This window comes from Chiloscyllium plagiosum, chromosome 4 (genome assembly GCF_004010195.1).
Source record: "Chiloscyllium plagiosum isolate BGI_BamShark_2017 chromosome 4, ASM401019v2, whole genome shotgun sequence".
NCBI lineage: Eukaryota > Metazoa > Chordata > Chondrichthyes > Orectolobiformes > Hemiscylliidae > Chiloscyllium > Chiloscyllium plagiosum.
In genome coordinates, this window is record NC_057713.1 from 102,097,032 (window position 1) to 102,120,788 (window position 23,757).

Here is a 23,757-nt window from a genome sequence, read left to right on the forward strand (position 1 = left end):
AGGATGTGGTGGAAGCTGGTACAATTGCAACATTTAAGATGCATTTGGATGGGTATATGAATAGGAAGGGTTTGGAGCGATATGGCCCGGGTGATGGCAGGTGGGACTAGATTGGGTTGGGATATCTGGTACAATTGCAACATTTAAGATGCATTTGGATGGGTATATGAATGGGCAGGTTGGATGGGCAGGTTTCCATGCTGTACATCTCTATGACTCTATGACTCTATAAGTCTTTTTGATATGTACATCCTTGCTTACAGTGATCTGCTTGTACTGCTCATAAACAAAGCTTTTCACTGTACCTCAGTACATGTGACAATCAATCAATTTATTGGGATGCAAGTGCATAAGAAATAGAAAGGCACTGCTCAATGGTGAGATTTTGAAGTCATTATTTAAGGCTTAGGAGAAAAAACGTGAAGCATTTTCTTGATAAGATACTTACTTTTAAATTCTCTCTGTTTTCCCAACTTGCTTGCCATTTCTCAAACACACCAGGAAGGGGAAAATTCCACCTATCGCATACTTCTAACATTTTTAGAATCACTAGCTTACACGGGAAACACAAATAACCATAAGGCCATAGGACTTGGGAGAAGAAGCAGGCCATTCAGCCATAGTGTCTGCTTCACCGTTCATTGGGATAATGGCCGATCTGATAATACTGATCTCCAGTTTACAGCATTTTCCTAATAACCCTTGATTCCCTACTGATTAAAAAATCTATTGATCTCAGCCTTCAATATATTTAAGTGTAATAAGTTTAGCTTTAACACCCCTCGACAATAAAGAATTCCAAAGATTCACTATCCTCCTCAAGAAGAAATTTCTCATCATCATTGTCTCAACTGGGTGACCACATACTGTGAGGCTGTGCTCTCCGGTCTTAGACTTTTCCTCAAGCAGCAACAACCTCTCAGCATATAGCCTATTAAGCTTCTAGGATTGCTACATGCTATAATAAGATTGTCTCTCACACATATATATCTCAAGGTGTACAAACCCTACTACTCAGCATCTTCTCAAACAAAAATCCCTTTATCAACTTTGTGAACTTTCTTTGGACTGCCTTCAAAATGCAGTATATCTTTTATTAGCTAAGGGATCAAAACTGTTTACAGTATTACAGTTGTGGTCTAACTATATATAGTTTTAGCAAGGTTTCCCTATTTTTACTTGCTATTCCTTTTGACATTTGCCTTCTCTGCTACCTGCTGATCTTATAGGCCAGCTTTTTATGAGTTATGCATAAAGACCTCCAAATGCAGCTTTCTTTGAGCATTTAAATAATATTCAGACCCTGTATTTTCCTGCCAAAGTGAATAACCACACATTTTCCTATATTATGTTCATTAGCTAAGTTTTTACCCACTCATTTCATCTGTCTATAGCCCTACATAGATTCTCTGTGTCATCCACTTGCCTTCCCACCTATTTTTGAGCCATCTGCAAACTTGGCAATAGAACATTCACTTCCCTTGCCCAAGTCAAGTGATTTGTGTTTTCCTTTGGTCTAGCTGGTTTGGTCTCTGCTAACGATACAGAAGCTAATTCTAATGACACCGCTGTTCATGATTTCATTAGTTACTTTATCAGTAGCATATCATGGGGAGAGATCTGTTTTAGTTTCCCTTCTAGTTGTATAACTTTTTCTCACGCTCATACTTAGAATTATGAAGTCTGCTGCTGTCACTGTCCACAACCCAAGTATCTTTTCAACTTTCACAGCGAAAAAGAATTGCAATTACAAACGTCCTAATGTAGAACAGCTGAGTTCAATTATCTACGTTTGAAACACAATCTAAAGGTTCAGATAACTACATAAACAGTTTATAGAATTTATCAGGTCTATCTATTTCAATTCTGTTACTGCTTTAGGCATTCTGCAACAATTATTCTACATGTAGTTTCTAGACACATAATGGACATCATACTTTTCTGAAGTAGTAACTCAGTACAACTTTATAATTTCAATGAATCAGCATCCCATTCCTGTTGTAAGGCAGGTATCTGGATGAGGTAAAAACAAGGACTGCAGATGCTGGAAACCAGAGTCTAGATTAGAGTAATGCTGGAAAAGCACAGCAGGTCAGGCAGCATCCAAGGAGCAGGAAAATTGACATTTCGGGCAAAAGCCCTTCATCAGGAATAGAGGCATCTGGATGAAACAGTCCTCTGTAAGCAAGTCTTCAAACAAGTATAATCTTAACCATTGTTTACAGCTGGGGAGTCAGTAATTCAATGACTCTAATGTACCTTAGATTGTTATCAAACAATTCTCAGAATCTTGGCTGAGGGGAACATCTTTTTGCTGTAGGCCCCTGTTACATGGTGAATTTGGTGAGCATCATGTGCCTGTGATCTTTTCTTTGCCACTTCATACATTTTTAGACAACAAATATGACGTTAACTAAAAGATAAGTACTCAAGATCACTTGAATTTAACAGATGAAAGAGTGTAGTGGGGCAAAACATGTAGAAATCATTCTGGTGAGATATAATGTTCACCAAAGTTGTTTTTTGCTGGGGAAACTTACATTTTTGATTAAATCCTTCTCTTCTAATCACAACATTTTGCAGTGAGACTGAAATCACCATAACATTGCTCACTACAAGATAGGGAAGTGGGTGGGAGGAGAGAGATTAAACAGAAACATTTCCAAAGCTTAGCAATTGCAGGGAAAATGACAGAGGACAAAATCTGAGCTAGCTCGGAATGTGCCGTACAGGTGACACAATCTCTTGGCTCTAATAACCTAAAAAAGTTTTGCCTCATGCATCATTAGAATTCTGCAACCAAATATCACAGAAATTGCTGGAAAATCTCAGCACGTGTGGTAGCACGAAATGTTAAGTCTGATTTCTCTCCACAGATGCTGCCAGATCTGTTGAGCTTTTCCATCAATTTCAGTTTTTGTTTCTAACTTCCAGCTTTTTCTGATTTCCAGTTTTTTTCAATTTTTATAAACCAACACTACATACTTAAAATGGAGAAACCAAGCAGCATCTGACCTACAATAACTTGCTCACCAATGCCCAGTTTGGGTTCTGCCAGGGTCACTCAATTCCTGACCTCATTGCAGCCTAGTTTCAAACATGGACAAAAACACTGAATTCTAATTCTTGACATGAAGATCACATTTGACTGAGTGTGGCATCAAGGAAAGCCAGCAAAACTGCAATAAATGGAAAAAAGGGACAAACTCTTCACTGGCTGAAGTCATACCTACCACACAGGAGGATGGTTGTTGTTGAAAGTCAGTCATCTCAGCTCCAGCGGGAGATCCTAAGGCCCAACTATCTTCAGCAGTTTCATTAATCACCTTCTCTCCATTATAAGGTCTTAAGTGGGGACGTTCAGTGATAATTGCACAATCTTCAGCACCATTTGCGACTTTTCAGATACTGAAGCATTTATGTTCAAATGCAACAAGATCTGGGCAATATCTGGGCTTGAGCTGAAAAGTGGCAAGGAACATTTGCACCACACAAATGGCCATGACCATCTCCAATAAGAGAAGATCTAACCACCGCCTTTTGATATATAATAGTGTTATCATCACCAAATTAGAATCATAGAGTCATAGAGACGTACAGCACGGAAACAGACCCTTCGGTCCAACTTGTCCATGCCGACCAGATATCCCAACCCAATTTAGTCTCACCTGCCAGCACCTGGCCCATATCTCTCCAAACCCTTCCTATTCACATGCCCATCTGGATGCCTTTTAAATGTTGCAATTGTACCAGCCTCTACCACTTCCTCTGGCAGTTCATTCCACGCACATACAACACTCTGAGTGAAAAAGTTGCCCTTAGGTCTCTTTTATATCTTTCCCCTCTCACCCTGAAACTGTGCCCTCTAGTTCTGGACTCCCCCACCCCCAGGAAAAGCCTTTGTATATTTATCCTATGGATGGCCCTCATGATTTTATAAACCTAAATAAAGTCACCTCTCAGCCTTCGACGTTCCAGGGAAAACAGCCCTAGCCTATTCAACCTCACCCGAAAGCTCAGATCCTCCAATCCTGGCAACATCCTTGTAATTCTTTTCTGAACCCTTTCAAGTTTCACAACATCTTTCCGATAGGAAGGAGACCAGAACTGCATGCAATATTCCAACAGTGGCCTAACCAATGTCCTGTACAGCCGCAACATGACCCCCCAACTCCTGCACTCAATACTCTGGCCAATAAAGGAAACGCCTTCACTATTCTATCTATCTGCGACTCCACTTTCAAGGAGCTATGACCTGCACTCCAAGGTCTCTTAGTTCAGCAACACTCCCTAGGACCTTACCATTAAGTGTATAAGTCCTGCTAAGATTTGCTGACCCTAAATGCAGCACCTCACATTTATCTAAATTAAATTCCATCCTGCCACTCCTCAGCCCATTGGCCCATCTGGTTAAGATCCCGGTGTAATCTGAGGTAATCTTGTTCACTGTACACACCTCCAATTTTGGTGTCATCTGCAAACTTACTAACTATACCTCTTATGCTCACATCCAAATCAGTTATATAAATGATGAAAAGTAGTGGACCCTACACCGATCCTTGTGGCATTCCACTGGTCACAAGCCTCCAGGCTGAAAAGCAACCCTCCACCACCACCCTCTGTTTTCTACCTTTGAGCCAGTTCTGTATCCAAATGGCTAGTTCTCCCTGTATCCTTGCCTTTCCAAAAACATGTACATCCTGTCCCTCAGGATTCCCTCCAACTTGCCCACCACCTTCGTCAGGCTGACTGGTCTACTGTTCCCTGGCTTGTCCTTACCACCTTTTTAAAACAGTGGCACCACATTAGCCAACCTCCAGTCAAATATCTCAGTAAGAGGCCCAGAAATCACTTCCCTAGCTTCCTATAGAGCACTTGAGTACCCCTGATCAGGTCCTGGGGATTTATTCACTTTTATGTATTTCGAGACATCCAGCACTTCCTCCTCTGTAAAATGGATATTTTTCAAGGTGTCACCATCTATTTCCCTACATTCTATATCTTCCATGTCCTTTTCCACAGTAAATACTCATGCAAAATACTCGTTTAGTATCTGCCCCATCTCCAACGGCTCCACACAAAGGCTGCCTTGCTGATCTTTGAAGGGCCCTATTCTCTCCCTAGTTACCCTTTTTGTCCTTAATGCACTTGTAAAAACCCTTTGCATTCTCCTTGACTCTATTTGCCAAAGCTATCTCATGTCCCCTTTTTGCCCTCCAGATTTCTCTCTTAAGTATACTCCTACTGCCTTTACTCTTCTTAGGATTCACACGAACTATCCTGTCTATACCTAACATATACTTCCTTCTTTTTCTTAACCAAACCCTCAAGTGCTTTAGTCATCCAGCATTCCCTTTACCTACCAGCCATTCCTTTCACCCTAACAGGAATATACTTTTTCTAGACTCTCGTAATTTCATTTCTGAAGGCTTCCCATTTTCCAGCCATCCCTTTACCTGCAAACATCTGCGCCCAATCAGATTTTGAACGTTTTTGCTGAATACCATCAAAATTGGCCTTCCTCCAAGTTAGGACTTCAACTTTTAGTTCCGGTCTATCTTTTTCCATCACTATCTTCAAACTAATAGAATTATAGTCATTGGCCCCACAGTGCTCCCCCACTGACACCTCAGTCACCTGCCCTGCCTTATTTCCCAAGAGTAGGTCAAGTTTTGCACCTTCTCTTGTAGGTACATCCACATACCGAATCAGAAAAGTTTATTGTAAACACTTAACAAATTCCTCTCCATCTAAACCCTTCTCCACTATCAACATCCTGGGAGTTACCATTGGCTAAAAACTCAACGGGACTCACCACATCAACACAATAGCTACAAGAACAGGTGAGGGGCTCGGAATACATCAACAAGTCACTTTTCACTGGTCTTCCCAAATCCTGGTCACTATTTACAAAGCACAAGTCATAGATGGAATGCTCCCTACTTTCCTGGATGGCTGCAACTCCAACAACACTCAAGAAGCTTGACACCATCCAGAACAAAGCAACCCACTTGATTTGCACCACATCCACAAGCATTCACTCCCTTCAGCAACAATACTCAGTAGCAGTGTGTACTATCTACAAGATGCATTGCAGAAATTCACCAAGGATCCTTAGACTGCACCTTTCAAATCGAGAAACAGTTTCATCTAGAAAGGCAAGGACAGCAGATACTTGGGAACACCACCACCTGCAAGTCACTTACAATCCTGCCTTGGAAATATATCACCATTCCTTCACTGTCTCTGGGTCAAAATCCTTGAATTCCTTCCCTAAGGACATTTAGGGTCAACCTACAGCATGTGGACTGCAATGGTTCAAGAACTCATCACTGTTTTCTGAAGTGCAACTGGGCAAGAGCAATTAATACTGGCCAGATAGTGGTGAACCATGTTCTAAGAGTTAATAAAAAAAAATACAAGGTACTTATTTTCTTTTTTTTTAAATTAATGTCTCATTAATAGGACTTTTCATGTGTAGCCGTTCAGGTTATTTTTTGTAAAACTCCATCATAAATGCAGGAAACCCACTGTGTTGTTGCACCTTGCCATTATCGATTAAGTTATCATCGATCCAATCACCACACCCTCATGTTACCTCTCATGAATGCAAATAAAAGCAAAGATGCACCTGACACATAAAACATAAAACAGTCAGAAGATTTATAGACATGTACGAGGTTCCCTTGATGTTTGTGAACTTGTATCCAAAAGCAAACAAATATGCACTTGTGTAGCATCTTAAATATTTTCAGAAAATGCCTTGAGGGTATTTCTGCACAAATCTTCAAATGTGGCAGGATAGTTTAACAATGTAATTAATATTGTAATTAAGACCCTAGTCTTTATATATAGAAACATAGAGCTAGATTCTGTAACTAAGCAACTCAAATTAGGCTTTCTCCCTTGACTTGGAAGACTTCTTTCTATTTGAAGGGGTCTGTTGAATCCAAGTTTCATTTTGGAGAGGTGAGGATGGTATTGAGTCAGTGTCATTCAATCTGGAGGCAGATCGTAAGTGGCCACATGAGCAGGTGAGTGCCAAGGAATGAAGTTTACAAAGCTCAGATTGGTTCTGTGGAACTTTGTCCCAATTGTCTTAGAACCTATTATGCCTTCTCGCTACCTCTTCATATGCCCTCATCCCCCACATGGTCCTCATATACTCATGTCAACTCCACAGCAATTCACCCATTATTAACCATGAGCAGAACATAGGAGCTGTATTGAGATGAAAAGAAATGACTTATGAAAGATATGTTATCATTCTCAGTCTTACATCTTATCGTCCAAATCTCTTACAATGAAACCCATTCAAGTCCATTATATCTCATGTGTTTAAATCTTATTAAAACAAACGTGTAGACCCAACATCAAAGGCAGTTAATTCTTTAATAGCCTCTTTAGATAGTTATTCAAACTGAGAGCTCAGAAATGTCACCTGAGTTAATTGTAGCCTATGCAATTCAGTCAAATATTCATAATGATTTGGGGACATGTCAACAAAGAACTTTACGAAACTGTATGTACAGCTGATATTTTTCTTTTCTCACTTATATAAATGACCTGTCAATCAAAGCAATCCAGTGAACCTTTTTTTAAAAACACTGTTACTGACAGCTTCAGTTTATCATTTTGTCTCATATTGAAAGTACAAGGGACAGAAAAAAATTCAGATTATGACGCTTAAATAGACTGCATCTGTCTAAATTCATGATTTCCACATTTCAGATTAAGGCTCTGAACTATCTAAAAAGGGTCTGTCTGAACTGAGTACTAATTTCAAAAGGGTTTGCTGAGCTTGGGATTTGTGAGGCACATCCTACTGCATTTCTCTTGCCAGCAAAAGTCAGATCTGTCCGAAATGAAAGTTATTCCACATCTTGTCCTCACACTTTAAGGCTGCAGAGTCTTCCTTGTCCTCATAAAAACTTAGCCCATGGAGTACAAAATCCAGTAAGATATACTAAGCCCAAATAAAATACTGGCTCTGCTCAAATTGAACGACTGTGTTCAATTCTAGGAAATACATTTCATGAAGGAGGTGAAGGCTTTGAAAAGGATACAGGGAAATTTGCAAGAATAGCTATCGGGATGATGGAGACACTGGATTAGGTAGATGGTTCTTCTTAGAGCAGGAAAGCAGCTAAGAGGAAATTTGATAAATGTGTTCACAATTAGGAAGCACCTAAGTAGAACAAATAGAGTAATTGTTATCAAGGGTGAAGAGTTGATAACTAGAGGACACAGATTTAAGTGCTCAACAAAGAAGCAGTAGTGGCATGAGGAAAAGCTTTTTTTTTAATTTACTGATTGATTTGGATTTGGATTTGGAATATGCTGCCTCATGAAGTTTTGGATACAGATTCAATAGTAGCCTTGAAAGGGAACAGAATAAGCAATTAATTGAAAAAAGAAACTGCAGGACTACAGAGAAATAGGAACCCTTGTCTCTATATCCACTCCATCAAAACATGTCATCATCTTAAAGATATCAATTGGTGGCACGGTGGCTCAGAGGTTAGCACTGCTGCCTCACAGCGCCAGGGACCCAGGTTTGATTCCAGCCGTCTTGACTGTCTTGTGAAGTTTATTCTCCCTGCATCTGCATGGGTTTCATTGATGCTCTAGTTTTCTCCCACAGTGCAAAGGCGTGCAGGTTAGATGGATCAACCATGCTAAATTACCCATAGTGTTCAGGGGTCTGCGGGTGAGATGGGTTAACTATGTGGGGTTACAGAGATAGGGTGGAATGCTCTTCAGACAGTCAGTGCAGGCTCAATGGGCCAAATGGTATATACCTACACTGCAGAGATTCTGTGATTCTAGGCCACCCCCTCAGCCTCAGTCTGTTTGAGAGAAAAAATATCAAGGTTGACTCCTTTACTGGTGTGTATCCCCAAGCATTTCTACTAATATCCTTGTAGATTTTCTCTGAAGCCTCTCTAGTTTTTCTAATTCTGTTTTTTAGAATACAAACTATTGCGTGGTTTGTTTTTTGAATAAAAAATGGCCTATGAACCTACTGCACAAATCTTAGTGATCTGTGTATTTGTTCACTGAAAGTCCTTTTCTCTTCTACCCTCCTAAATTTGCATCTTCCAAGTAACATGTGATCACCCTGCTCTTCCTATTAAAATGCACTATCATCATTAATCTGTGTTGAACTTAATTCAGAAATTATTAGCCAATTCTAGGCATTTATTCACACACTCCTGCCATTTGTTGCAATCGAGAAAGGAGAGATACAGAAAGAAGGAGGCTATAGGTAAAATGGACTTTTTCTCTATTCTTGTGTCTTTAAGCTGATTGGCACTTCAAGCTATTTCAGAGGGCAATTAATAGCCAGCCACATTAATATGAGTCTGGAGTCACATGCAGGTCAGATTAGATAATGATGATAGACTACTTTTCCTAAAGTGAGCTGGATGGATCTTCACAATTGACAATGGCTCCATTAGATTAGTTTTTAATTACATATTTTATTGAATTCAAATTTCACCATTTGCCAGGGTGGAATTCAAATCTATATCCCTAGAATATTAGTCTGGGGTCTAATTTACTAGTCCAATTCCAGTGTATTATGACGATGCCACCATCTCCCATGTTTCATTGGGGAAGTGCTGGAAACAATTATTAAGAAAGTAGTAGAAAGATGTTTATTAAATCAATACAATCAGGCAGAGCAAGTATGGTTTGTGAAAGGGAAATCATGTTTCACAAATTAATAGTTCTTTAAGGATGTAACAACGTTGCTTCTGGGGTATTGGATTTCCAAAAGGTATTAGACAAAATGCCTCATTAAAGATTAATGTGCTGGGCAGAATATGTTAGCTGTGACAGAAGATTAGCGACTAACAGGAAACAGAATCAGGGGAAATGGGTCATTCTCAGATTGACAAATTGACCTAATGGAAGAACACAGGATCAATCTTGAGGCCTCAAATATTTACGACTCATTTCAATGAGTTGGATGAAGGGACTGATTAGATTTGCTAACTACATAAAGATAAATAGGAAAGCAAGTTGTGAGGAGGGTACAAAGAGTCAGCAAAGGGATTGGCTGACTTGCAAAGGTTTGGCAGATGGAGTATAATGTGGGTATGGGGACACACATCACAACACAAACAAAAATTGTATACTTGGCAGTGGAAGAAAATGTGGTGTTAAGGACTGTACCAGCCCTTGCTTCTGCCACTGTAATGACTCCTCCACCAGCTGTCTGTACCAGCTCTTGCTCCTGTGTATCCTGCTGCACACAAGAGTACCATTATCAGAGTTGTGCGCTGGCTCCACCACAAAAATTTAGGGTGTCTTATTTTGGAATTGAAACACACGCCGACAGATGAGGTTCAGAGCTGTGATACTTCTCCATAAAATTGGCTCTTCTGAGTAATTGAATATATATGAAGCATCAGCTTTCATTCAACAAGGTAACCAAGTGATAGAGAAATGAAATCTGCAATTAATTTAAATAAATCTGAATAAGGTACATTTGTTGCATTAGAATGTTTTCAATATTCAGCTAGAAAGTTTTACTTTGACAAATTTGAATTCCAGGGCTTCAGCTGCATGTGTTATACATCATATGGTATAGTCCAAATTAGAATTCTAAATCCAAGCCTACTACCTAGGCAGCTCAGGTTTACATTTCAGGCTTACCGTAACTAAATGCTTGCAAAGCTACTCAATTTGTATTTACTGGCATAGCTTAATGGATTCCTAATTTTTTTCAGAACCTGTAAGACTATCAACTTTCCACTGAACCTGGTAATCCTTTGAGTTTAAGGCACCAATTCGGGGCTTTGATCTCAAGACAGTAAATTTGCGAGCTGATTAAGTGCCTTTTGAATTGCAGAGAACAACACAGCTGCTTATTGTTAAAATGACGACAGCATATCATTAGAATACAAATTCAATTAATATCCCAAAAGGCTGCTGTTTAATAAAACTGTGTTCTTTGAAGTCATGGCAATTTTAGACGACACAATATTTTGTGATAATTTTATCTTTTTTACCTGAAATAATGTCTAACTGTTCAACATGTTGAACATTAACTTTAAGTATTATCAATTCACAGCAATAAGGCATTTCTTTTACAACTATTTTGATATATTGTAGAAATAGCATTGACAGAAAATCAATGATTACATATTTGAATTGGATTCACATGGACACCAGTATAGGACACTCAGGTTCAAGTCTTACTGACTCCAGAGGTGTGAAATAATTCATCTGAACAGTTTGATTAATAATACCTAAATTTCATTGAGAGAAGTTTTTGTTTTCATGTTTTCATGTCCAATTCTGTACAGGCAGGCTTTCTGCTTTCAAATCAAGTCAGCAGGGATTTTACCAGGATTACAACAAATTCACTTGACAAGAATGGTTGTAAGATTTTGCACATTAACTACAAGAAAGGAGTTTGGTGAAGCGTTGCAAACCAAATTACAGAGCAGACTCCTGTATTTCTAAGAGCAGGTGAGATTCTTATCTACAGCACTTTAGATCTGCCAATTTTCTTTTCTTCTTAGACAGTTCCTCAGGATCAAGGATGACTTACTTCCGCTCTGATTCAATAAGTTCTAAAATAGCTGATCAGCCCAATCTGTGATCTGCAGTCTCTACCACATGCAGAGGAGGTGGTGCTTGTAAGGCTTGGGAGATAGATTGTTTGGAGCTTTGTGAAGTATGTAGGAACACAGAAAGCATGGCTGCATGGTAAACCATGCCCATAGCCATGGGTCTGAGATTCTGGTCTGCAAATATACATTTCCTCAGTCAGCTGAATGTTAGGCTGGTACATTAGAAGCAATGACAAATGTTGTAGGCGACATTTGCCTTCATTGAGAGGGAGGCTGATATAGAAAATGATCAACATTTTAAGCATCTCATGGTTGAACCTAATCGACAGGGAGACATGTTTTGTTGTGGGAGCTGCTTAGATGATTACCTTAGTTTTCCCGATGTTAAGCAAAACGCCCATTTTCTCATTTGCTTCAGAGCAAAAACTGACAATAGCCCAGAGTTTATAGCACATGCCGACCTCATTTGTATTCTGAAACCTTTTGATTTTGGTTTTGATTTGGATTGCAGGCAGCATCTACTCTGTCGATTATTTCTACTTCTGTGTTGATGCACATTCACTGTAGTAAGATAGAAATGTGGCAAATTTGCACACAGCAAGGTCCCACAAACAGGAATGTGATAATAACTAATCTGTTTTAGTGACGTTGTTTGAAGGATAAATAATTGCCAGTGTCCCAAAATTTGACTCTTCCTTGAATAGTGGTGTGGAATTTTTTTATATCACTTCAAATTCAACTTGCACATAATTTTCTTCTTCAACCAGTCCCACACCGCTTGAGTTTCCACGTGTTGTCCTTATTCCATCTTACATAAAATCCCATTCGCCTGCAAACCTCGCTGATCTATGCTTATCAACATGGGTTCCTGGCTCCTTGATGTCTCAAATGTATCAACTTCTTCATCGTGTTGAAATCTCTCCATGGCCTCCCCTCCCCCCACCTCCAAATCCTCCTTCAGCCCTGCAATTCCTTTCCTAATACTCTTTACCTTTGTCACCTCATTAAAGCCCCTCCTAACATCTCTTTTGTTCAGTTCATTTGGTTGAATCCTTTAGATTTTGATATTGATGCTGGTTGGGTATCACAGCAAGAGAAGGAGCACCTTAATCAAGCTGGGCAAGAACAGAAAAAAGGACTGATTTTTATAAAAACACATGGGTAAAACAGCCCTTTGGGAAATCTCTCAAAGATTCTTGATATGTCTAATCATACCTGCATCTGAAGGTGTAGAAGAGACAAGTTACGGCTTTCTACAGGTCTCAGGCAGTGCCAAAAGGTCACGGGTGAGCAACAGAGCTGACTTTGGATTCAAGGCCAAATCTCAGGTTGGATAGTTATGTGATAAATTCTGAAAACGAATGTTGGAGGGCCAGAAATTCTTGGCCACAAAAGCCAACTGGTCATTTATCATAGAATGATCTTGTAAATTACTGACTTTGAGTGTTCCAGTGCCCTTTTGGACTTCTAGTTCACCGATGTGGTCCTTAAGATAAAGGTCTGAGCAAACTGAGCCAATATTCTTTGGCATTCAGAAGAAATGAAAGTCGATCTCATTGTGTCGTACAGAGATCAAAGGGGTTTGACCAGATAGATGCAGTTTATTTCCTCTTATCAGGAAAGCTAAAACATGATGATAAGAGGCCACTCATTAAGGACTGAAATTATTTCACTCAAACCTATGGCGTTCTCTACATATTCTAGAAGATTGTCGATGCTCTATTGTTAAATAAATTGAAAGCTGGGATTGACAGACTTTTGGTCTGTCAGGAAAGCAAGTGATATGATGAGTGGGCAGTAAGGTGAAATTGAAGTCCAAGATCAGCCATGATTTTGTTAGTTGGCAAAGCAGGCTTCCCGGGCCATTGGTCTACTCGTGTTCCTAATTCCTGTGTTCTAGGTTTCTCACATGAAAGCAACATTATTTCAGCTAAGAAGAAATAGTTGTGTCATGCTTTTGCTCAAGTCCAGCACAAAATTCTTGCAAGGTCTGACAACAAGTACAAATCACAGAAAGAGCTGTCATGAAAGTTTGATGAAGGGAGGCCTAATTGTAGGTTCCATTGAGATAAAATCAGAGTCCTAGCTAATTAAGCAGACTGCAACTCCTCAAAGAATGGTGGTAAAAAGAACTTTTATATCAAGCATTAAATGAAATAGCATTAAATTCAATGCAATGAGCATGAAACTGACCTCTGTAATCTTGAGGATACAGGCAATATATAAATCACTGTGTAACACAAAAAAAATTGCTTTAAAAGTTGAAACTAAAGCACCATTTAAATTGAATAAACAGAACGGAATGCTTCCAGCAGGAAAGCTGGCCTTGACAGATAACCAACAGGAAATTTAGCAATGGTTAAAATGAATTTTGTGTGGTATGGAAAGCAGAAAAAACCATACTGGCGATTACAGTGGTAAAAAGGCATGGAGTGGAAGCTTAGAGTTTAACTATGAGAGCAAGTTACCTGAAGGCACAGGATGAAAGAAGAATCATATACTGATTGTGGATTGTATGAATTATTCAACGTCTAATTAATCTGAATGAGTTTATTACTGAAGAGTTGCAATAAAGCTTTCATTGCAGTTGCATTTATGGGAAGATGAAAGGAAGTAAAACTGTGACTATGACGATTAAAATGGTTCCAGTGTCCACATTCAAGCTTTCCTAGTTAAGCGAGCTGGCAATCAGTTTTTTGCCATCAGCCTTAAGTTTTTTGTCTTGGTTTAAGATCATTTTTATAATTGCCGACAAGTGGGATTGCAGAGTTAAGGACAGTGGAACAGGAGAAATGTTTTGTTCTTTAAAATGGCAGAAGGCAATATTGCAACACTCTAATTTTGTGTTTAGTTCAAAAATTAAAAATAGTAGCTATAACGTTTTATTCAATAGCTGCCTTTCTTTTTAAACACTTTTTTTAAAAATTTATTATCATTTAAATATTACACTAAATCATCTTATTGTATCCAGTTTACTCATTCTCCACCCCTATATTTCCATATATTTTTAGGATCTCCTTTTCAATACACAGATATTCATTTATTTTAACAATGGTCAGAGTTCTTTTCTGATCTCTCTCTAACTCCATCACAAATATTCCCTCTGCCTGTTGGAAGGATTTAGGTTGGAATATAGCAAGCACAGCAACCTAGAGCCTACTAAGTCAATTAACAAATTGAAAACAGCCCCCAATCTATTCAGACTCTCCCTATAACTCAAACCTTCCAACCCTGGCAACATCCTTGTAAATCTTTTCTGAACCCTTTCAGGTTTCACAACATCCATTCTTCCTATAGCAGGGAGATCAGACTTGCATGTGCTATTCCAATAGTGGCCTAAACTGTACAGGCACAACATGAACTGCTAACTCCAATACTCAATGCACTGACCAATTAAGGAAAGCATATCAAAAGCTTTCTTCACTGGCCTATCTGCCTGCGAATCCACTTTCAAAGAACTATGAGCCTGCGCTCAAAGGTCGCTTTGTTCAGCAATGCTCCCCAGGACCTTACCGTTAAGTATATAAATCCTGCCCTAATTTGCCTTTGCAAAATGCAGGACCTCACATTTATCTAAATTAAACTTCATCTACCACTCATCAGCCCATTGGCCCATCTGATCAAGATAAAGTTCTTCATTGTCCACTACACCTTCAATTTTGGTGTCATCTGCAAACTTACTAACCATACCCTCTATGGCTACATCCAAATCATTTATATAAATGACAAAAAGGAGTGATCCTTGTGGCACACCACTGGTCACAGGCTTCCAGTCTGAAAAGCAACCCTCCACCACTATCCTCTGTCTTCTACCTTTGAGCTAGTATCCAAATAGCTAGTTCTCGCTCTATTCCATGTGATCTAAACTCGCTATCCAGTCTACCATGAAGAACCTTGTCAAATGCCTTCCTGAAATCCATATAGATCACATCCACAGCTCTGCTCTTATCAATCCTCTTTGTTACTTCTTCACCCAATTCTGGGATCTAGAAATGTTACTGAGGGATGGGGCGCGTATGAGAAGTTGGGAACACCTCTGATTTATACCCAGGCTACAGAAATAGGCCCAATAGGACACCTGCTGGCAAACATGCAGATCAAAATCTAGTTGTTTACATGCACTAGCAAGTTGGTAGCTGTGTATTTTCTGGCAGTTATTTTGTCATTATGGAAAATGATCATAGGCAAAGGTCTCACTACAATTACAGCACAAAATATGCCTTTGGTTCCAACTGGTCTATGTTGGAATTTAGACTCCCCACAAGCCAAACTGCACTTAACACAACAGAGACTATACAACAAAAAAACAGTTTTGGACATCCTATGATAATGAACAATACTACATAAATTCTTTCCTTTACTTCATCTAACCTCATCAAAAACCTACTTTTTCTTTCTCCTTTATGTCCTTGCCAGATTCCTGTTAAGTGCATCTATATTATTCACCATATCTACTTTATACAGTAGAAAGTTCCACTGAATTACCACACTTATCCAAAACCAACTAACATGCACTTTCTAGCAGTGATCACTGGATAACGTTCGGAGCCAGATTCTTTGTTAACTGATCCCCCTTTGGAAGGAAGCACTGGTTATTTTCATGCTTTATGTAAATAATTATTAGAGTCATAAGCTATCATATCAACATATTCAGCTAATGCAAGTATTTTTTGAACACTGGAGTAAATCTGGTTAAACTTTGCACAACTGCAGTGGCAGTGTATGCATACATGAACTCCAGATTGTAATTTTATTTCAAGAATACTCCCTGTAAGGAAATATAAATCTTAAAACTTGGTCATGATATCGTCATTGCCAGTCAATAAATTGCATTAACAGGAACTCAATGTAACAAAATATAAAAATAAAGTAACATCATTCTCTTTATAGGAAACACATTGCAGTGCTATAAATCCTTTACATGCCAAAATCAGAAACTACATACACGTTTTGCTAACACTTTAGCAAACTCAACCATCAGTATTGCTCAAATGCTCTGATAAAACAGTGGCATAATGGTAACCCATCAGTGGATTACAATTTAAAGGCCCTGGATAATATTCTAGAGATATGGATCCAAATCCCACTATGTCAGCTGATGGAATTTGAATTCAATTAAAAATCTGGACTATAAAGCCAATCTCAATAGTGCTTGACAAGACAGCTATCACCAATTGCTACAAAACCCATCTGGTTCACTAATTTCCTTTAGATAAGGAAATCTGCCATCTTTACCTATTCTGGCCTACCTGCAACAGCAACATGGTTGACTCTTAAATGCTCTATTAAATGACCTCATGAGCTACTCAGGTTCAAGGGCAATTAGCAACATCCTAGTGATACCCTCATTTCATGACAGAAAATAAAAAGTTAGATTGTTAACATATATGAACAAACCAAGGAATAAAGGATTAAATTTTAAGGACAGGTGGCATAAATTTGGCTTCATCTGGTTCGAGTTTAGAACATTAAACGATGACTTAAGCAAGGCTGGCGGGGGTGTCAAATTAAAATTCCTGACCAAGATCAGTAGATTTATGTCAGACCATAAGGCTATTAGAAATAGGAACGGGAGTAGAGCCATAGCTGATCTGATACTCATCACGTCCAGAGTCCTGCCTTTCTCCATTACCCCTGACTCTCCAACTGATCAAGAATCTATCTCTTCCTGATAAAGGGCTTATGCCGGAAACGTCGATTCTCCTGCTCCTCGGATGCTGCCTGACCTGCTGTGCTTTCCCAGCAACACACTCTTGGCCCTTGAAATATGGGCCAACATTCACTTTGGGTGAGAACATCAAGGAAAATGGGGGCAAATAGAGTTGGTGTATTGATCAGTCAATACCTATTTGAATGGTGGAATAAGGTCAAGAAATTGAATGGTCTATTCTTACTCCTAGGTTCATAATAGAGGAGAATCAAGCTGACTCCTTGTTTTAACCTGCACTTTTCTTTCAACTTCAAACACATCCGCTTTACAATTCCTGTCACATTTTCGTGGTGGTTAGAGATAGAATACATTGTTTTCACCAAACTAATACACACTAATTTTCTTTTAAATAGTTTTCTTAGATACCCAACTACAGCAGGTCAATAAGCATTTGTAGAGATGTCAGGCCAAGGCCAAACCTCTGGAACTATTTTAATCAGAGGATCAGCATCTATAGAGACTTGTGAGCCCCATTTTGAGGAACAGGCATTACTGAAGTAGGTAAGGACCTTGAATATGTAAGAAGAAATTAGCTGGAAAAGCATTGGGCCACTGGGATTGTAGGAGAAAGCCTGTGTGACTGAATGTTGGGACCAAAAGGGCTGCCTTTCTTGGTCATATTCTCCTCTTTGGACTCTCTAATGTTTCCCCACAGTCTGCCACAGGGAGGCCACATCCAGTGTAGGTTTACTGCCCTGCCAGAAAATGTCAGTGAGTCCCAAAAGTGACTTATCTAACCAAGGTCTCTGATGGCAGGAGCCCATTGGGAGCTGTCCCACAGTAGCATACTCTTATTTTGCTGGTTGCAGCCTCCTCAAAGTCCATCACTCATTAGCTACCTGATGAAGGAGCAGCGCTGCGAAAGCTAGTACTTCTAAATAAACCTGTTGGACTATAACCTGGTGTTGTGTGATTTTTAACTTTGTCCACACCAGTTCAACACAGCATCTCCACATCATGGCTTTGTTCATAAGATAATCCCTCCATACTGGGGATCATCCTAATTAACTTTCTCTGAATCACGTCCGATAAAATAATATCTTTTCCTAAATCAGGTGACCAAAACTGTTCAAAGTACACAGTTAGAGTTTCTTAATGAATGATTCATTTTAAAAAGGATATATAACCAGGTACAGTATTAAAAAAGTTATGGCATTGCACTTTAGTGATTAGATTAGATTACTTACAGTGTGGAAATAGGCCTTTCGGCCCAACAAGTCCACACTGACCCGCCGAAGCGCAACCCACCCAGACCCATTCCCCTACATTTATCCCTTCGCCTAACACTACATGCAATTTAGCATGGCCAATTCACCCAACCTGCACATTTTTGGACTATGGGAGGAAACCACAGGGTGCTCCGGTTTCCTCCCACAGTCCAAAGATGGGCAGGTCAGGTGAATTGACCATGCTAAATTGCCCGTAGTGTTAGGTAAGGGGTAAACGTAGGGGTATGGGTGGGTTGCGCTTCGGCAGGTCGGTGTGGACTTGTTGGGCCGAAGGGCCTGTTTCCACACTGTAATGTAATCTAATCTAATCTAAACCAGAGCACCCGGACGAAACCCACGCAGACACGGGAATAATGTGCAAACTCTACACAGTCAGTTGCCTGAGGCGGGAATTGAACCTGGATCTCTGGCACTGTGAGGCAGTAGTGCTAACCAATGTGCCACCGTGCCGCCCAGTGATCATGAGTAAAATCATCTCAGAACAGCATCTTCTGAGAATGATTATTTGTGAAACGATAAAAGTAGGCACAGAAATTGTAGGATTGTCACAAAAACCCAACTGAATGTCTGATTATTCTGGTCTCCTTTGCCTTATGTGGTCTTTGCAACCCTGCAATCCTGCATCACGTGATGCTCACAACGAGCTGCATTTGTAGCATCTTTAATGAAGTATTTCTTTACTACTGGGTCTTGGAAGAAATCTCTAAAAGTGGAAAATAGTGGCTTGGCATTTTTATGCACGTGTCTAAAACAGTGTTGTCCAGTAGAAATCATTAATTTGTCATCAGTATGGTGATACTGTTTTAGCCACATAAATTGCTTTCAATAGAATACACCTTCTAGACAATATTGGCAAATATTTACTTAACTATTTGGTAAAGAAGGAAGTAAAGTACAATGAGTAAAAAAAACACTTGCCCCTTTTTATTTATCTGTCACCATTTTACATAAAACAGTTCACATGCCTTGCATGTGCTGTCACAATGAATACTGAGATCACACAACCAATGTTACTCATTGTTACTTACTCATTTGAAATGCCATTTGCCGTTTCTGGATTTGTAATTAACTAAATGTGGTCAGTGACCAACATATGAAATAATGCTGCCCTAGAACAGTGAGTGAAAAGAACTACGATATAGATTGGCAATGTGACAGCTACTGAAATGAGTAAGAAAACACTTAAAATAATGCAGTACTAGCTGAACAGCATTGAAATAGAATTAATTTCACTGCATGTACCTGAACAAATTGCCGAGAAAATGAAACAGGAGCATTCTATTTAAGTATCTATAATTATGCACAAATAACAAAAATTAGATACTCAACTGCACTGATCTGTAAATTGCCAAAACATACACGCTGCAATCGCAATATACAGACAAGAGAGAAGAAACAAAGAGAAAATATAAAGCCAAATCCTCTTTCCATATTTTGGTTAGCCTGAAACTCATTAATTTAGGGATAAAGTTCATTCATTTTGTCTAAAATACACAAAATAAACATATTTTCACAAGCTTCAGTCAAGTAGCATTGGCAATCTTTGGGCTAGATGAAACAAACATTTCTGTGTGACACAGCACCTTATGGCAATTGCTCTGCCCAGGATCATAGGAAATTACAGAGGGTGGTGTGCAGAGCCCAGGCCATCATGGGAGCCAACCTTCATCCATGGACTCCATTTACATGACTCGCTGCAGCAAAAACGCTACTAACATCATCAAAGATCCTTTGCACTCTGGTAATGATTTCTGATAACCTCTTTCATCAGACAGAAGATACAGAAGTATGAACACATGCACCCACAGGTTCAGGGACAGCGTCCTTCTGGCCGTTATTAGACTATTGAATGGACTCTCTCGCCTCAAATAATGCTGATCTTGCTAACTTTGATCTCTCTTGTATGTCCTGTGCAATGTTACCTGTATGCCTCCTTCTGAATCTTTTATTCTGTACATCCTTGCTTATTATAATCTGTCTGTACTGTTTGTAAAAAAGCTTTTCACTGTACTTTGGTATAAGTGACAATAAATAAATCAAATCAAATAAAACCAATTCTACTACAATGCATGTTTCTTCAATAAAGTTGGCTTTAATGCGATTGAAGAGTTTAGACCGTTATTTGCAGAACATGAACTTTCCTTACCCATACTGGTTCTCAAGCGATTCTGGCCCCATTAACCTAAATGGCTGTGCTATTGCGTGATTTTCTTATAACGTGAGATCGGACACGAACAGAACTATCACGTTATATCAGAATCGACTGTATATTGCAGCGTTTAATAAAAACAGTTACACTTCAAAGAGCTAATTCATTATAATTTAACTGTAAAGTCTTGCTGTTCATTTTTGTAAGAAGGTAAAACAAATATTTCCTTAAGTGAATAAAGAAAAGTTGAAGACTGTAAAATGTGTGCAAATGTCAAAACAACTAACAAACTGCTGTGCTAATCTGAAGTAATCCTTTCTGCAATATGTAGCTTTTTACCTTTGTGGCTGTTTATCTTTCACTGTAACAAGCAATTCCTCAACTCTGTCCTTGCAAACAAAAGTGCGTTATCTTTTACTTAGTTTGCTTTGTGTAAACCCATTATTCGTTGGACACAATGTGACTTATAATGGGATAGATAAGAATTCATGTGTTTACACTCCAAACATTAACTGTCTGCTATGTGACTTTGAGAGTGAATTACATGACAACATAAAACAATAGCTCTCATTATAGTTTAGCAGCTGATGAACACTGCTCTACTTCGCTGCCAAATTTACCTGAGATTGAAGCTTCCTGCTGTGCACCATCTGTAGTTAAAGACAACCGACCTCCTTTGCTCAGTCTGTCACACAGTAGGGTAATATGTTTCTTTAATCTGTTGGTATCTTTCGGCATGCTAAGTTGGCTTGTCGAGCTCAGCGTCTGGTCCCTAGAGCTTTTTGACAGACAGGTCCTCAGTAATTGAGCAACTGCTGCATTCACGCACTCCTCCCAACCCTGCCAGAGTCAAAAGGTGAGATCCATGTAAGTAATGATTAATAATGTTGGAAATTATAGACAATCAATAGCAATTTAAAATCATTAAACTATTCACAGCAGAAAAGCCCTTTAATTTAGTCTCTAATCTTTACCAAAAATATTGGATTCCAAGTCCTGTTCCCTGAGATAAGCCTCCTCTATGTTCCATTAGGGGATCCAAAAATGATTGTCCTGGCAAGGAATTGGGACGTTAATCTCCACAGAATAAAACCATTTTGACACAAGAAAATCTATTGCAGATTTCTAATATGCCAGCTGTGACTAGCATAGGAACTTTGAAAGAAATAAGCAAAGGCTCTCTATCATTCAACTATGAGATGAATCTTCTACCTCGATGCTACTTTCCTGCACTATAACTATACGTCCTTAGATACCTATAAGGACCCTGATGTCCTTAAATCTAGAAATACATAGATCTCTGTCTGAAAAATGCTCAATTACAGGACTCGGGGTAGAGAATTTCATAGATTTGGCACCCTCTGAGTGAAGGAATTCCTCCTCAGCTCAGTCCTAAGTGGTCTGTCACTTATTCTGAAACAATATTTTCTGATTCTAGATACCCCACCCCCACCAGAGCTCCTATCAGGGAAAATATTCTTGTTTTGGCTACCTGTTGAGCCCTGTAAGAACTTAATATGCTTCAATTAGATTATTTCCTATTCTTTCTAGAGTATAAGTCCAGTTTCCTCAATATCTCTTCATTGGAAAAGCCCACCATCCCAGAAATCAGTTGAGTGAACATTCATTGCATTCAACCTATGGCAAATATATCTTTTCTACAGTGAGGAAACCAAAATGGTACACAATATTCCAGATGCATTCGTGCCAAGACTAAACAATTACAACAATACATCTTTACCTCTGTACCCCAATCTTCTTTGATTAAAGACCAATATACAATTTGCCTCCTTATTGCCCATGACATGTTAACTTTCAGTGACTTGGGAACATAGGCAGTAAAGTCCTTTTGGATATTAATAGTTCCTAATCTTTGACTATTTAAGGAATAATTTGAATTTTAGTTTTCCTACCAAAGTGGATAACTTGACATTTTTCCATGTTATAAGTCACCTGCCAAATTCCCTTCCATTCAGTTAGACTATTAAATTCTGCCGAAGCCTCTTCACATTCACGTCATAGCAAACTTAGAAATACTACATTTGGTCTTAACACCCAAATCATTTATATAGTTTATGACTGGCGGAGGCTGCTCCACCCTTTCTTTTTTTTCTCCCTTTTCCTCCCTTCTATGGTTTTCTTCTCCTCTTCTGTCTTCTCAGACTCTCAGTCTCAGACCCTTGGTCCCAGGCCTCCAAAGGTAAAAACAGTGACTGCAGATGCTGGAAACCAGAGTCTAGATTAGAGTGGTGCTGGAAATACACAGCAGTTCAGGCAGCATCTGAGGAGCAGTAAAATTGATGAAGGGCTTTTGCCCGAAACGTTGATTTTACTGCTCCTCGGATGCTGCCTGAACTGTTGTGTTTTTCCAGAACCACTCTAATCTAGACCCAGGCCTCCAAAGTGGGGTTGGCATTCAGGACCCGGACCAGGGACACCGGCCTGGTACAAAGTGAGTGCAGTAGCCCGCAGTTGAGCACGGCAGCAATGGTCCATGGTGGAATGTGGTGGTAGCCAGCAGTCACATCATATGGAGGCCCCCTGCACTGCTGTGGAGAGCCCTTGGATGCAGACAATGATGTTTATCTGTTTAACTTGCTTCTTGTTTTTCTGATCTATGGTTATACTGTATAGCTGTAATATAACTTTCTTTTCTTGATTTCTCTAAGGGTTATACCTACGTTGGTGACATTAGTTAAAGTATAACTAATCTAATGCTTAAGAAGCTGCACCTAGGTAACTTTATAGTTAAGATGGCACTGTGAGTGGCGACTTATAAACTTTTCACTGTATGCAGTTGAGTGCATGACAATAAAGCTAATTCATTTATTCACTCAAAAGCTAATTTAATGCTCCCAATCCTCAGGTATATACTTATTTGGAAACTTTATCAGCCTCTTCATGTGATTTAATATAATCTTGAACTACTTTTGTTAGCCACAGTTGGATCACCATTTCACTAGGGGTTTTGTGCTTTGGTATATTGCTGTAAACCATTTATTATTTCTTTACATGCTAGTTTTTGCATGTCTAACTTTTCAAGGTGTTCAGTAATCTAACATTTGAACTTTGCTTCTCTTTCTC

At 39.2% G+C, this 23,757-nt stretch overlaps 1 protein-coding gene across 7 annotated transcripts in view; it reads right to left on the reverse strand.

The window, feature by feature from the left end:
- The window catches only part of bbs9 (Bardet-Biedl syndrome 9), a 529,891-nt gene that overhangs the window by 202,547 nt on the left and 303,587 nt on the right, over positions 1–23,757 (reverse strand). For all 7 annotated transcript variants that reach the window (XM_043688773.1, XM_043688772.1, XM_043688769.1 and 4 more), the window contains one exon: positions 21,294–21,513. In XM_043688773.1, coding sequence (XP_043544708.1) covers positions 21,294–21,513 — 220 coding nt within the window. The remainder of the gene's footprint in view (positions 1–21,293; positions 21,514–23,757) is intronic.